General features: G+C 48.0%; 1 protein-coding gene across 1 annotated transcript in view; it reads right to left on the bottom strand.

Annotated features, from left to right (window-relative positions):
* Nucleotides 1–16,005, bottom strand: part of JPH2 (junctophilin 2) — a 60,977-nt gene extending 44,972 nt beyond the window's left edge. The window contains exons 1-2 of the mRNA XM_054045906.1: nt 14,892–16,005; nt 472–1,255 (exon numbers count right to left, since the gene is read on the bottom strand). Coding sequence (XP_053901881.1) covers nt 472–1,255; nt 14,892–15,270 — 1,163 coding nt within the window. The 5' untranslated portion in view covers nt 15,271–16,005. The remainder of the gene's footprint in view (nt 1–471; nt 1,256–14,891) is intronic.
* Between the last annotated feature and the right edge of the window lie 277 nt (nt 16,006–16,282).

The raw sequence follows: 16,282 nt of genomic DNA on the forward strand, positions 1-16,282 counted from the left end.
CCAATCTTTCTTCCTCACCCCCTCCCCAAGTCTGTCCTATCAGCTGCAAGGGTTTTAAGTGATCAGTGCAAGCAGCTCTATGCAGCAGAGAGGAAGCATGGTTTAGTGGTTAGAGCATTAATCTAGGACCCTGGAGATATGGGTTCAAGTCCCTGCTCTACCCCAGACTTTCCTGTGTGACCTTGGGCAAGTCTCTTAGTGTCTCCATCTGTGAAATGGGGATAACAGTGCTCCCCTAACGTGCAGGAGTGTAGTGAAGATATCCAGATAGTGAGATGCTAGATGCTACTGTTATGGGAGCCAAACAGACACCGAAGCTAGCTTGGCTGCATGCTCCAACATATCGCTCTGCTCTGTGAAAAGGAGGATTCCTAGCTACTCTTCTATAAAACTGCAATAACAAATATACATCACAAGCAGTAATGAAATCTGGTGTGTCTTTAGTGCCTTTGTCAGAGCCGGAGCTCCTACCTGGATACTGCAATCTCAGCCTTCTGCCGGGCGATAGCTGCGGCCCTCTGAGCTCCTTCCATGCTCCTGTCCACCTTCTGCCTGATCTTGGAGCTCTTCAGTGGTATCACCCGCTTCTTCATACCTTTGATCAGGACATTCTGCCGGTATTTGCCTTCCTCCTTCTTGCCATCTGGCAGGGTGGTGCAGCCGTAGCCGTGCCGCACGTTGTCCAGCCACTCGCCCTCGTACTTCAGGCCGCTCGACCTCTCGCTCACCCCGAAACCCGAGCGCTTGTCGTTCTTCCACTCGCCCATGTAGGACTCCGTAGTGGTGGCATCGATGTCAGACTCGAAGGGCGGGAACTCCTCCCCTTCCGCCCCTTCGCCCAAGCTGATGGTGGAGGTGGCGTCACTGGCAGCAGAGCTGATCCCGCTCTCACTCTTGAGGAAGCTGACTCGGCTCTTCTGGCTGGCCAGGGAGGTTTTGGACTCCGATTTCTTTAGTCTCCCCAGCAGAGAGCCCCGTCTGAAGAGGCCCCCTTTCTTCGGCTTGCTGGCTCCAGCATCCGCATACAGACTGAGGGCAAAGCCTCCCCGAGTGATAGTGGGTGACATGAGGATGCTTTCTGGGCTGCCCGCCGGCGAGTCCTGCTGTGGCAAGGTGCCGTTGCTGTGCTCGCTACGGAGGGAAGACAGAGAGGTTCGGAGAGGGGAGCGGACCACAGACGCCATGCCGTATGGGACGCTCTGACGGACGCCGTATCCGTGGCGCATGCCATTGGTGAACTGGCCCTGGTACGTTCCTAAAGGCAAGAACAAGGAGCTCGTTAAGCATGACACTTGTTTTCCAAACCGATGCCTCGATACAAAGAACGTGCACAGCAAATCAAACCACCGCAAGACATAACAGTTGCCCTCGTGCCTGTGCACCAGCTGCTGCCCTCTGCTGGAAGGGAAAGGTCAGAGCTGCACAAGTGATTCACATTATTGTATTGCATACGGTGAAAATGACTAATGTTGTATACAGCGAACGTGCTCTCCCCAGGGACCAGCCACACATTGGGCTGCCCAGCAGAGGTGGGAAGTTAACTGAAGGTTGGGAAGAAGGATGATCTTGTGGCTGAGGCACTGGGGTCAGTTTTTGGTTCTTCCCGTGAGTCCTTGAGCAAGTCACTCAGCCTGAGTTCCTCATCTGAATAGTGGAGATAACGACACCCTCCTACTTCACAGGGGTGTTGAGAGGCTAATTACATGAAAAGATTGTGAGGTGCTCAGATACTAATATGGTTGGGCCCAAAGAAGCATCTAAATAGACCAAAACTGTCCTCGAAATGCTGGGGAGAGACTCTAGGAGACAACTCTAAAAGCGTCTGACTTGGAGAGCAATTTCTGCAGCCCTTGAATACGCTGCCCTTCACTGTTCCCAGAACAAAGCTCATAACCTATTGTTACGATGGATAAAGCTCCGAGCTTTAGGGATAGGTAGAAAAGAGAGGCAGCCACACCTCAGAAGCCCTCCAGCACTGACCCAAGGCTGGGATGTTTGCAGGGTACCTCCTCCCTTCCCCTCACCCCTTTGAAGGATTTGCATTACACTACGCTTCCCTCTGGTTGAGGAAAGCTGAGGGTGACTCCCTCAGCATCCCCATGTGGAAGGGGACAGAATGGGGCTCATCAAGAATTACACCAAGGGCTCCCTTCCAGGGCCAGTTCCAGGGTTTTGGGCCATCGCGATCTGTAGCGACAATTCGGCAGAAGGTCCTTCGCTCTGAGCGGGAGTGAGGGACCGTCTGCCGAATAGCTGGACCTGCCGCCCCTCTCTGGAGTGGCCGCCCCAAGCACCTGCTTGCCAAGCTGGTGCCTGGAGCCAGCCCTGCTCCCTTCCCAGTCAGGAATGAGCAGGCTGCCTCCATAGCACGCCCAGCTTCTGCTGGCCTGGGAGGCCCGTTTCCCCAAAGCAGCTCTCTGCTTGGCAATGCTATGTGATTAGACGCCTGACCCAAAGCCTATTGAAATCAGACTCCCCTTAGTTTCAGTGGGCTTTGGATCAGGTTGCTAGGTGCTCTTACTAGACAACCAGGGAGGCCCTTACTTGTGGTCCCTTCATTTACAAAGCTCTGGATACATTCAACCCAAAACGATTCCGCTGGGGAGTTAAAATGTCCCTCCTGTAGCGGCCTCCCAGTCAGTTTTCCTCCAGCCATTTGAAAAGATGCCCTCAGATGTGCAGAGTTCAAAAGGCTGCCAGGAGCCAGCCATTCAGAGCGGAAGTGACTTGGCAATTCATCAGCAGGCGGGGCTGCAGTGGCGGGAACACAGTGTGGACTGCAGCCGTCCCTCACTCATTACCTCAGTGTAGAGTCAAACTGCCCCTTAGATAAGCTACTGTCATTGAATCAGAGACATGTAGGGCTGGAAGTGATCTCTTGAGGTCACTAGCTCATCCCCCCACACTGAGGCAGGGTATATACCTAGCCCCTCCCTGACAGATGTTTGTCTAACCTGTTCTTCAAAACCTATAGGGATGGGGATTCCACAGCCTCCCTAGGTATCCTGTTCCAGAGCTTACCTATCCTTCTAGTCAGAAAGTTCCTCGAATGTCAAACCTAAATCACCCTTGCAGTGAACTAAGCCAATTTACTTCTCGTGCTGCCCTTGGCAGATATGAAGAACCACTGATCACCATCCTCTTTGTAATGATCTTTTCCATATTTGAAGATGGTTATGTCCCCCCCACCAACGGTCTCTTCTCTAGACTTTGGGGAAGTCTCTTCTGCTCCTGTGCCACAGTTCTCATCGCTGTAAAACAGAGACAATAATCCTGCCTTCTGTCCTGATGTGAGTGAAGCTTAATTTCCTAATGTCAAGCTCCACCCTCGGGAGGGCACTAGAGAAGGGTAGCATGGGCTACAGGGAAAACCTTTGCTTTTTGTGTTGGGGGCAGGAATATCATTGTGGAGCCTCAATACAGAGCGATCGGAAAGAAGCAGTTTCACTGCTGCGGCTGCTTTGGAGGTTTCCCAAGGGGGAGCCCGTTTCCTGCCCGGCCAATACCCCAGAATGCTAATTCTGCTCACACCAGAATCCCTCTCTCCCTGGATTTCCCTCACTCTGTTGATACGGTTGCCTCAGTAACTGGCAATCCACCAAAAACAAAAGCAGCATTCAGCTCTGTCTCCATTTGTCACTGAGAGTTCGGAATGGGTCATCCCTTTCCAAACCACAGTGCAGAACACAGTCCCCCGCACCATTAGAGTGACCAGATAGCAACTGTGAAAAATCAGGACAGGGGGTGGGGGGTAATAGGCAACTATATAAGATAAAGTCCCAAATATCGGGACTGTCCCTATAAAATCAGGACATCTGGTCACCCTACGCACCATGCTGCCCTCGATCAGCAGATGAAAGGTGCTAGGGGAGTGCAGATGTTAAATACCATTGCAAAGCATGACCACTCGCTCCTCCTAAGGGCTCAGTTTCTCACAGGCAAATGGCCAGCTGTGTCGGGGACAGTTTTATCAGCATCTGTTCTAAATGGGCCACTTTCCATGAAATTGGGACAAGATACAGTGTCAGGGATTTACTGGCAGGTAGCAGAGTACGGTCACCCTTAGAGAAGCAAACCCTACACAGAGAAGGACACAGAAAGCATCCTCCCTGCCGTAGCATCAGTTACTGCATGATCCTCTGCAGAGGGTGCAACCACTACTTAGCTAACTAGCATCAGGTGAGGATGGTGACAGCATGTGTGTCAATTCCATTCACTTTCCCTCCCTCCCCTCTCCAGCTCTCATCCAAAGGGAAAGATCAGCCTGGTTCCAAGAAATTAAATTCCACAATCTATTAGTCAACCCCAGGATAGTCCTGCCCAGGAGATGGTTTCTGATTCCTTCTTTGGCAATAATGGGAGTGAATATTTTACAGTCTCCCTGGCCAGTTCCGCCAAATAATCTTTACTCCCAAGCTGCCGGTTTCATTGAAATCCTCTTTGAGCCTGTCAGCAGGGTGCTAACTTACACACTCCAACAGGGAACAGAAGAGGTGCCCAGGTGCAGCAGCAGCACAAATCCTTCCCCGTGTGCCTCTCTCCAGCTATCTAGGTTCTCACATTGTACTCCTCAGCATAGTGCCTGAACACCTCAACCCTGAGCTAGGAGAACCACAAAGCGGGCGGGGGGGGGGGGAGGGAAGGGGAATCCAAACTTCACTTGGCATTTGGTTTCTCTGTTGAGGCCGCTAAACAAAGGGCTCAGTTAGAGCGAAGAGTTGGGGTGTGAAGTGGCCACCTGCCGAACGGGAACAACCTACCATGGCAAAATTCTCTTCATGCTGTTTCCTACCATGGTTTGGAGAAACTGCTTTAGAAAAGAGACAACATGGTCTGGTGGGTCGGGCATGGATTGGGAGTCAAGAGACCTGGTTTCCATTCCCTGCTCGGCCACTCACCAGCTGCGGGGGCTTGGGCCCCTCTGTAAAATGGTGACAATGATCCTTTATCAAGTTTTATTACTCATCTATAAATAAGTTCACATTCTGTATATGGATGGCCCTTGAACTCAACCACTTTGTCTCTGCTTGTGCTGGGGTTGCAGCCTGAAAGCGGAGCTGACACATAATATGGAATGACATTAGAGACCTTTCTGTAGGACATTAGTGACCTTCAGCCTCTTTCAATGCCTTAAGGATAGCAGACTCCATCCAACATTGGTTCAATATTAACGAGCTTGAAACAGAATTCTAGCAAGTCGCTGAGGCCCAGAGAGTTTAAGCGACTCCCCCAGGGTCACACAGTGAGTCCGTGGCAGAGGCAGAACATGAACACCTCCTGCCTCTGCCACTGACAAGATCCCCTGTCTACAACTGTGCCCTGACCACTAGGCAATGCTACCTCCCAGCCACATTCTGTAAGCACCCGTCCACACTGGAGGGGCAGGATTTTTAAAAGCTCAATTATGTGCCCATCTCCTACTGACTGTCAAGGAGATGTGTGCCTAACTCCTATAGGCACTTTTGAAAATCCCACTCTGGGTCTTTAAGTGTGTTCACTGAATCATTTTAGAGCTGGTTTAGAATGGTTCAGCCCGCTCGATTTACATCTAGACTGGCCAGCCAGTGATTCTACACTCAGTTTAAGCTGGTTTTGGTGCTGACCACGCTTCCCAGCCCACTCTTGTTAAAGATGAATTTGTTTCAAACAGTTAAGCTCACGTGGCTAAATGCCTCTTGTAAATGGGGCCTGAGCACAAACCCCAGACCGAGCAGGCAGAGAAGATAAGGCACTGAAAGTCCTTGACTGAGCTCACAGCATGTTTTTGGACAAACTGATTCCCTGTAAAGTGCCTGGAGCCAGCTTTGTGTTTTTCCATGTCACTTCCTAAACCATGATTTATAGCCGCTCTCGGAGCTTCCACCCTCTTACCCAGCAAAAGCCATAAAACAAACTCCAGAGCCTCCTGGGCAACTGCTGAGAGTAGTTAGAAAGCCTGAGGTGGCCACTGCTGTGTAGCACTGAATAATGAAGTCAGTGAGCAGCAGAAAGACAACTTAGTCCTGCACCAGCCAGCCTGTCACATAGCAAAGGACAGCATATGGGGATCAGTCCAGGAGACAGAGATGCCCATATCCTCTTCCTAGCAAGATCCCCAATCAGTGCAAGGGGAGCAGGGAGAAAGCCAGGGAAAGGAGTGTTGACAAGATGGAATCAATGTTAGGGTCAACTTTTACTCACAGCTCACGAGCCTGTAAAAGACACAATTCTCCTCTCACACTAGTGAGAAACAGAAGCAGATTTCATTGCAGTCAGTGGAATTACAGTGGCAAAAAAGCAATGTTATAGGAGAAGGATGCCCAGCAGTTAGCCCAGGCCACACAGAAAAGGAGGTGCGGTCAACCATGAGTAGGGGTGAAAGGGATACAGCACTGAGTCACCTAGTGACCTTGTTACTTACCTCGCTGTAAATAACTACCTTTGTGACTGTGAAGACAAAGCCAACGTGGACCTAGCTAACACGTATGTAAAGGCTAGTCTGGGTATTTGCCAAATGTGTGTTCCAGGCTAACGTTAGGGTCAGCCTATGGTAAGCCACGAACACCTGGAGCCTGGCAATCAATTAACAAGGTATAAAACTATAGTGAAGACATGCCCTAAAAAATGAGGCAATGTCTTAACTAGGGGGGAAGTTTGTAATTTTAATCCATGATAACCAACATAGAAAAATCTTAGTGTAGACAAGATAAGCGTGGTTTTAACATATGTTAGTGGGACTCCTCTTTAGGGTTTAAACTGACAAACTAACGTGCCAGAACTACAACTGCCTTCTCAACATTAGGATTTTAACACATGGAAGCTACTCTGGGTTAAAAATGCACCGACCGTTTATTTTCCTAGTGTAGACATGTGCAGAGTGTGCAGACAGGATTTTGTCCTGGTTTAACTAAATTGGTTTAAAAACACACCTTGCACTAAATTGCAGCAAGTTTGTACAGAGCCAAGCCCTTGGCTAATTAGTATGTGTAAAGCCTTTTAAATTCCCTGGATAAAAGGAGCTGTAAAATGGAAATATGTAACTATTTATTTGGAATCATTAATACATGTGGGATTAGAACCATGTACAAATCAGCCATCTTCCACTTTGTGAAGATCGAAGCTGGTTGCAGATTTTTTAAAAGTTAAAAAAATTAATTACAAATAGGGGTGGGTTGGAGGTGGGGGTGTGGACAAAGTGTGTAAATTTTTTCCTAGATATTTTCCCCCTATTCTGGCCAGCTTTAGTGAAATCCACATTCAGAAATACCTATCTGTCTGCACGCCCCCCACCAACAGCTTTCCTCCAAGGAAATCACAATATTATTCCCTCTGCCTGGGCTGAGTGGAGGATTTGTACCTGACCAGGTTAGACATTTTAATGGGAAAACTTCCTCTCCTCTTCCTTCACCTTTAAAAAAAATAATCAAATACACTTTTTTTTTTTTTTTTTTAAATGGTCACAGTAACAGATCCCGGCCTCTGAAATCTCCCATTTGCTTTCCCCCAAAATCGGAGGCAATAGAACAAAAGTGCAGCAGTTTGGAGACCCCTGAAAATGTGAATCTTGTCCTTGATGGGGCAAAAGCCTTGAGTACTCTCATTAGAGTCAGAATCATAGAAATGTAGGGCTGGAAGTGATCTCTTGAGGCCACTAGTTAAGAGTCAGAAGCTTGGTGCTGGTAACCAGGGATTTAGAGCTGGCAACAGCTAAAAAAAACCTAAAAGTCTTCAAAGCGGTTTTGAAAAATGCTGCTTAATGGCATAATCTTCTTGGTATGAAAAACTGTCTAGAGTTGGAACAGTAGATTCCCCAGAGGTGAGTGGAGGCAGAAGGGAAAGGAACAGAGACCTGAGCTGGAAATCACAGCTGAATAAAGGCACAGCCCTGCTGCAGTCAGCCTGGCCTCTTTCCTCAGATCCACAGAGCTGGGATAATTCACACCCACTAGTATGAATGTGGAGCATCTCATTCCACAGCACAGAACAGGCATGCCTCTCTCCACTGCTCCCTTGAGAAATACAACTGTTCACAGGACCAAGGGTGGCCGCAGGAGAGGAGCAATGAAAGGAGACACACAGCTGTGTTCTGTCCAGCCTGGCTAAAAACACCCACTCATCACTGAGCTGGAGAGAAAGCAATGGCCCTCTCCTGCCAAGGCCCATCAGGACAAGCCCAATGATGCAAAGCAGGGAAAGGAATGTACAGAGGCAAGTGGGAGTGGGTAAACAGAATCAGATTTCCTTTAGTTCTTCTTAATGGCTTGTATAAATTTGTGAACCTGAATAGGGCACTGGCCAGAATGAGATCTGGTGCAGGCAGCTATTGAAGTCTCCACCAGCAGAGCTTCGCCAATGCATCTTAGCCCTGACATACGGTAACCCCTGCTACTCCAGTCCTGAGCCCCACACAGATCCACCCTGACCCTCAGCTACCCCAGGTACTGCAGCCCTGGGCCCCAAAATCTCAGTCAACATGCAGTGTATTTTGTGATGTGGAAAACCCTGTATTTAGGACTAGGATGGGCCACAGCCTCGCTTTCCCTTGTGACTGAAGTCAAAGCTGGAACACACAGATCTGCAGAGGTGAAAGGCCAAAATGTTAATTTGCAGAGTCACTCAATCGCCAAGAACTTCCCATTGGTATTAATTCCCACGTTAGCAGGGCCAGGGCAGAGGGCTGATAGATGAAGTAACAGGGTGGATGGAGAGATGTGTAGATTGGAAAGAAAAACAACAAAAAGCCAAAAATGCCCCTTTATGTCATCATCAGTGGAAAGCTTTGCTGTTTTTTTAATGACAAGAAATCCTATAAAATGCCCGCCTCCACTCTTTCACAAAAGATACCATACCTGGCTCTTAGTAACTCCTGTTAGGAGGCACGTATGGGAGTCCGGCTGGTTTCTGTGTTTTTGCTGTGTTTCTAGAGATTTCTGGGTCTGCTCCTAAATGGAGCTGACCCTTTCTATTTATATACGCACAAGATGGGAAGGATCAAGTTGCAGAGCGGATTAATCATTGTCTCTGGAGACCTCAGTCTCAATCACTCTGATTCACAAATGGATTGTGTGTGCCCTCCGCTTAGGTCAGATAATATATCACACCTTCCATAAGTAGCTGTGGTCAATTAGTACAGAGGCAGGATGATCCACAGGTCATTGATGGGCTCAAAGGCCCAGGTTGAAATTTGAGTGTCACATAGTGTCTCTCACTTCATGAACCAGGGTCCATTCTTCAGGAGACACCAGCCTCTTCCCTTTCCACACTGGGCATAAGGAAAGAAACCTCTCATTGTAGTTTTAAAGAGCTTACTTGCCAGCTTACTGGCAACAGCCAAAGTAGTATCCCTAATTCTTACAGTCATAAAGTTTCATGCACAGATACCATGATGATAGACATGTTAGAAATACTTCGTGTGATGGACAGACAGATTAAATAGACACGCAAGTAAAACAAACTAATGAGTGAGGATTGATTTAAAAACAGTGCATAACTAAAAAGCATCAATTTGGGGGCCAAATTCAGCCTTGGTAAAGCTCCGCTGGAAAGACAACCTGGGCTAGAGGACAGGAAACTGGACCCTGAATAGGGTGACTGGGAGTCTGTTCCCACCTCTGCTACTGACTTGCTGCATGACCCTGGGTGAATCACTTATCCTCAGTTAAAGAGTGATGCTTTCTTTGTAAAGCACTTTAAGATCTATGGAGGCACTGTATTATATAAGCCCTGTTATTGTTATTTTTGGGGTCAACGAAGTTACACTAGGGCTGAGTTTTGCCCAAACTTCCAAGTCCCTTAGCTGTCTCTGAGGACTGCAGCTCAGAAGCAGTAGGAAGCGTGAAGAATTCCATATACATTTGCTATCTATTGTCTGCACTTGGCAATACTCAGAACTAGCAGCAAAATCATGGTTACTCCCTCAGTGCCAACTCTAGAGAAATCCTCCTCTAAGCTTCAGTCCCCTCTCAGCTTGATTACTGCTGCTAATTTCCTCTTTGATGGCTTCCACATGGCTCAGGTGCTCAGACTCCAGAATATGCACAGCCCTACTGCTGCTCACCATCTGGTACACATGAAGAAACACGGCTATATCACTCCTCTCCTTGGTTCCCTTTCCAGGTTCCCCATTCACTTCAGGGTCCAAAAAATTGCCCTCCCTGTTTTTAAAACTCTGCACAGACTCACCTTGGCCAACCCCATAGACCTTCTCTCTTTTCTTCTCCAGCCTCCTCCTCTCAGCGCATAATTTCACCACTGTTGGTGCAAGAACCTTCTTCTCTGCAGCTCTAATCAGCTGCAACAGCCCTTCTGTACCTCTTCACCTCACTGAGTCTTCAGCTCATTTCATAGCTCACCTGAAACTCGCCTCATCATTTCTTTTCACCTCTCCCACTGGTCTCATGACAACTGAATTTAATTATTTTCCCATGAGATGAATTTATACCAGTGCTTTCTCCCAGCTCCCCAGAAACAGTCATGCACTATTTAATACTGTTTTCAGGCCACAGCTTGAACAAAAGACATTTTAAAAAGTTATACAATCATTGTATTGCAAAACAGGGGTTGAAGACCAGATTTTTACATTAGCAGCTTCTTCTGTGTGGTTTAGTATGATCAAACAAACACCCAGAGCCCCTCCAGACACCCCCAACTCTTCCTTGCACAAAAAATGATGGGGTTTGGAAATAATGTCAGAGACTGAAGCTCAAGCAATCGTTCACTCAATGCTGTAACATGCTTAGCTCATTCACACACACAGGGCATTCCCTATCCTAGATCACCTTCCCCTTTACCTATAAAGCACTATTCTCTTAAAGGGCTCCAGTCTCACTCTTTGTCAACAGAACTATATCATGATGTCTTGAGTTAACCACATTTAAAAAAACCCAAACATTCATGTTCTTATATGTGTTACGGATACATTCGGTGGCATGGTTCCTAATGAGTCTGGGTTCTGCTTTAATGTTGAACCAGACCCAATGAGTGTAAGTGACACTACTCCAGGGGAAATTCTGTGCCACTGTGCACACGCAGAATTCATGTCCCCCGCAGGTCTTTCCTCTCCCCCCCCGCACAGAAAATGGATTCTGCTGGGGAGGCACTGCAATTACACCTTTCATTCACCAAGGGCTGCTGTGGCACCAGAAGAGAGGGCAATTGGCTCAGGTCCGGAGCAGCCAGCCACGGAGAAGGAGGGGTCAGAGGCTGCATCCCTCAAAGTGCCCTGCCCATGGGCCCAGGTGAGGAGGCACAGATATGGGGGGAATGGACAGGATGGGGCACACAGGGCTCCTGGGGAGTCACATAGACTGGGGTTCAGAAGGGCTAATGGTGGGAGACTGGTGTGGGGACACAGGAGCTAATGGGGTGACAGCATAGACCCCAGGGCTGAATAGGAGTGGGAGTGCAGGACCACATGGGGACAGGGAGGAGGAGGTGGCTGAGTGGGCATGCAGGGACACATGGGGACAGGGGGGAGGGAGGTGCAGGGACACATGGGAATAGGGGGAGGAGGGGTAGCTGAGTGGGGAGGCAGGGACACACAGGGATGGGGGGAGTGCAGGGATACACAGGGAAGGGAGCAGATGCGCCTGACTGAATGGGAGATGCGAGGGGGTCAGCCAGGATCTGCATGGGAGAGGCTCCCCACCAACTCCCTAACAATCCCTTTGCCCCTCCTCCCACAAAAAACCCTGTTCCACACTTCTCCCACCCACACCCAGCAACCCTCCAGGTTCACTCCCAGGCTCCTTCCCAGCAATTACTTGCCACTCCCTCAGCTCCTCCATTACTCCTGACTCCCCCAAGCCTTTGAACTGCTTTTGAGGGGAAATCCATTTCTGTATTGTAGTGTACATGAATTATTACTCAAAGTTCTGTATTAATATGCCTAGTATGTTATTTATCAAAAAACATTTCCTGAATCTTTTCTGTTGTCTGTACTGTTACAGACATACTTGCTGACAGGTATTTTGAAATAAATGACCAGAATAATTGAAACTGGCATGATTACATTGTGTTTTGACAAATAAAATATGCAGAATTTTAAAATATTGTGCACAGAATTAATTTTTTGGCCCAGAACTCCCCCGGAGTAAAAGTGAGCACTATTGCCAATAGAGGGGTTTTTTACATGCAAGAGTAGGGAAGTGTTCAACTCCAAGTTTTGTGCCTGCCTAGATGCCCTTCTTTTGTAGTGCTAATGTGAGCTGTTGAATATCTTTTTAATATATGGAGATATACCTATCTCATAGAGCTGGAAGGGACCCTGAAAGGTCATTGAGTCCAGCCCTCTGCCTTCACTAGCAGGACCAAGTACTGATTTTGTCCCAGATCCCTAAGTGGCCCCCTCAAGGACTGAACTCATAACCCTGGGCTTAGCAGGCCAGTGCTCAAACCACTGAGCTATCCCTCCCCACAAAGGTAGCTGTATTTCACTGGTGGATGAAGCAATCAATGGGTATGGTTTAAGGCAGTTTGACATCCTTCAGAATGAAAGGTGTTATATAAATGAAAGATAGTAGCTGGACAACAGCTGTATTAGTGTGTCATTACACTAAACATATATATACTTTACAAATGACCTAAAGATCCTCATGTCAATAGTTCAATTCATTACAAACACATAGTTTAGTCCCTGCTCTCTTTTATCACTGTATAGTAAACTGCATTGGATTATTTAACAAATCACATAGCCGGAAGATAGAAGAAGGATGAAGTTTAAAAAACTGGACAAATGAAATTGGTCACCTCTAATCTGCAGCTTTAACTGCAACTTCATGTGCCATAAGTGTAAGAAATTCACCACTTGCTTAAAGTTAGGCATGTGCTTAAGTAACTTGCTGAATAAGGGCACATTAAAGCAAAGCCCTGGAAAGCCAATACTGTAGCTTGAACTCTCCTATTATTCTAAGGGGTTCTCACAACAATTTTTTTTTCCTCACCAACAAAACTCTTGCTGGTGGCCACTCAGACAATTTTTCCTAAAATGCTTAATTAACTTTAGGAAAAACAAATAAATATGCACATATATGTGTCCCAATCATTGTAATTTATGTATGTTGGGGTTTTTGCAGACTCAATAATAAAAATAATGTACAGTTGTCTCTATTCTTTACTGGTCCGAAACAGAATAGAAACTCAAATAAGGTGCTTTGCGTGTTTTGCTTTTTTGGTTGAATATTTTTTTTTTTTTTAAGACTTGCTAGCTAGTAAGTCTGCTACTGTGAAAAGCAATATTTGTAAATATCATTTTCACAGCAGACTTACTTAACCCCAGAAAGCTGGGTGACCAATTAAACCCTGGATGGGGAGTTGGCTAGGGCGGCTGGGATACCAGGGGTGATGTGGGGGCTTGAGGTGGCAGTGGGAGTCGGGGCAATGGAGGGCAGGGGTGAGCCCGGAACCTGGGGTCCCGCTGCATGGCTGGAGACTGGAAGAGGCAGGAAGGGCTGGGGTGACGTGCGGGGGGTGAGCCTGGGACCGGATCTCTGGGGCCGGAACCCAAAGCCCTGTGGCAGGGGGCCAGAGCCTTATGCCACACGGCCAGCAACTGCCACCCACCACGCCAGGGCTGAAGCCCAAGCAGCACCACCCCTGGGAAGATGGAGAACTCACACTGGTCACCTGATCCTACAGTGGTTGTGCCTTCAGAAGGGGGCATGGACCAGCACCTGCTGGTGACACTGGGAGAGGGATTGCTGCTTTGCCCCTCCCCGAATCGGCACCCACGAGGCTGTGCCCGCAAGAAAAGCCCTTTGTGGCCGCAGTTGAGAAACGCTGTAAATGTGATATGCCTTTTTATTATGAAGAGATACATTTCTCAAATGATTTTTCCTCATAAATAATTGGCATTGTGGGTCCTGAATAATAATAATGAAGTGCAATCCTCAGGAATATATCCGTGAGTACTCCCCTCCCCCACAAATCACCCTCTTGACTAGCCATACGAAACATGGCAGCACGCACTGTTCCACTATTGAAGAGTTGCAGAATTACTTGCACAGGATTCCTGTGATGTTGCATTATGATTGTTCATCAGTTTCAGAAGCTTCCCACCTCATCTAATTAATTTTTTTCTTTACCGTTCAGAGCATTTGCAAAATGTCTGACGAATACTTGTATACTGAGTGCCTCTGTGCGTGAACATGGGCTGAGATTTTCAAGGTCTAGGGGATTTATACTAGTGGGAGATAGGTGACTAAATTCTCTAGACAGCTTTGATAAACATTCGGGTTGAGTTTTAGTCATACACATGTTCGGTGCATTCATGCAATTTGGTATTTAATAAATAGACACAGAACATCAAAATGCTGTAGATGATACAGAGATGTATAAGGCGAAAACATTCACAATTCTTTTCCCAATGAGAATTAATTCTTATTACTTTATAGATTGCTGTAGTCCTGGGCCCATAATTCTTCAGAGGTCTCATAATATAATCCAGTCTTTCACTAGCCTCACGCTATAGAAAATAAAGTTTGGAGAAAAAAAAAATCTATAATCAAGACATTTGAGGAAGTTTTTCACATAGAAAGCATAGTCATCCAGAAGCTTTACAATTATTTGAGGTCTGTCTCATTTTTCTGGTGTATGGAAAAGGGAATGTGTGTACATTACTGAGTGTTGCAAGCTTCCAAGGGGCAGCCAGACTATAGAAATTAGGGCCTAAATGCGAGTAGATTAAAAAGATGTCACACACAAAGCTCGATCACACACAGAAGTATATAAAAATATATGGTAGAGGTAGAATGTTCTAGTAAAGTGCCTTGATTTCTCCTCCCCAGCTTTTGCTATTGGTGATCTGACTTGAACTCCCTCTCTCCTGGGATGATTTACAGTCTCTGGATTTACAGGTCAAATATCACGTTGCTCACTGACCTGACCCCAACTGGCCCCTCCAGTGTCATCCTTACCTCCATCTGCGTAAGTCTCAGTGCCATAACCGTCCTGCAGCCCGTTATTCCAGGTGCCTTCGTACTTTGCTCCACTGCTCATGCTCTGCCTTGTCCCATAGCGTCCCTTAAAGCCATGGGTCCATTCGCCTTTGTAAAGCCACCGTCCTTTAGTCTCGATCCCCAAACCGTGCCTCTTGCCTTGCGACCAGTAGCCTTCATAGGTGTTGCCACTGGGCCACGTGTATATGCCCACCACTTCAAAACCATAGTTCCACGAACCCGAGTACTCCCCTTGGCCCTTGGGACCAGTGCAGATGCCATGGCCATGGGCTTTCCCCCCTTCCCAGCCCCCACAATACGCTCCTCCATCATCAAAATCAAACCTTCCTCCACTCATGGTGCCATCGAAACTCAGCAAGCCGGAATCTCCACTTTGCTCCTTTCTTCCTTCCTCTTTCTTTCCCTCTTTTCTTCCTACTTAGCTGGACTGTTTTTCATAAGCGAAAATTTGGGGAGTTTAAAATGTTGCCACATTTCCAAATTAAACATGCTCAAAGCAAGGTGCTGCGCCAAGGGGATGATTGCCTTGTGCTGCCCAGCCAGAGGATAGAGGGAGGGAGGGAGGGATTTGGGAAGAGATCCTGTCTTGGAGAAGGATCTGGTGAGGACACTGCAAACACTGTGAACGCCACAGGGACCTTTCTGCAACCCAGCACCCACCTGCCACCTAGGGGACTGGACAATCAAGCATGGACCATGCTGTGGGACTGGGGCAGACTAGGGGGAGAGGGATAAAACTCTCAGTTGCAAGATCTGACTTGTATCTCTGCAGGCTTCGCGTTTCCCAGACAGTGCATTGGGGAAGCGTCCGGCCCCTTTAAGAGGCTCTTCAGGAAAGGGCGGGGGGGGCCCGGGCTTCTCTGGGGGGGTCCCCCTTTCCTGATCATACCCGCCCAGGCTGCTATGCCCCACGGCTCCTGCTGCTGCTCCGGCTGCCTGCAGAGTCCCTCCCTCCTCAGAGTCCCATTGTGTGTGTGTCTGTCTCTCCTTCGCAGCCCCTTCCCCCTTCCCTCTCTCCTCCTCCTGCGGTAGAAAGGTCAGCACTGCCCTAACAAGGCCATCGGATCCCAGGAGCTGCTCCCAAAATAAACCCCCACAGGCCCAGCCCCTGCTCCAGGGCCCTTTTATGAAGGAGGAAAGAGACACCCCCCCACCCCCTTGGGCAGGAATCCAGAAAGAGGGGAGGGGAGAAGCTGGGAAAGTAAGTGCCTGCTTAAAAATAGACCCTGGGAAGTAGCTAGGGGAGGTGCGTGTGAGAGGGGGGAGAGCTTCTGCTAGTTACTTTGGCATTTTTCCTCCATTGCACAGAGATCTGCTCAGTGGCTGGGGCATGTTTCCTGATTTGGGGC

This window comes from Malaclemys terrapin, chromosome 12, assembly GCF_027887155.1.
Source record: "Malaclemys terrapin pileata isolate rMalTer1 chromosome 12, rMalTer1.hap1, whole genome shotgun sequence".
Classification (NCBI taxonomy): Eukaryota; Metazoa; Chordata; order Testudines; family Emydidae; genus Malaclemys; species Malaclemys terrapin.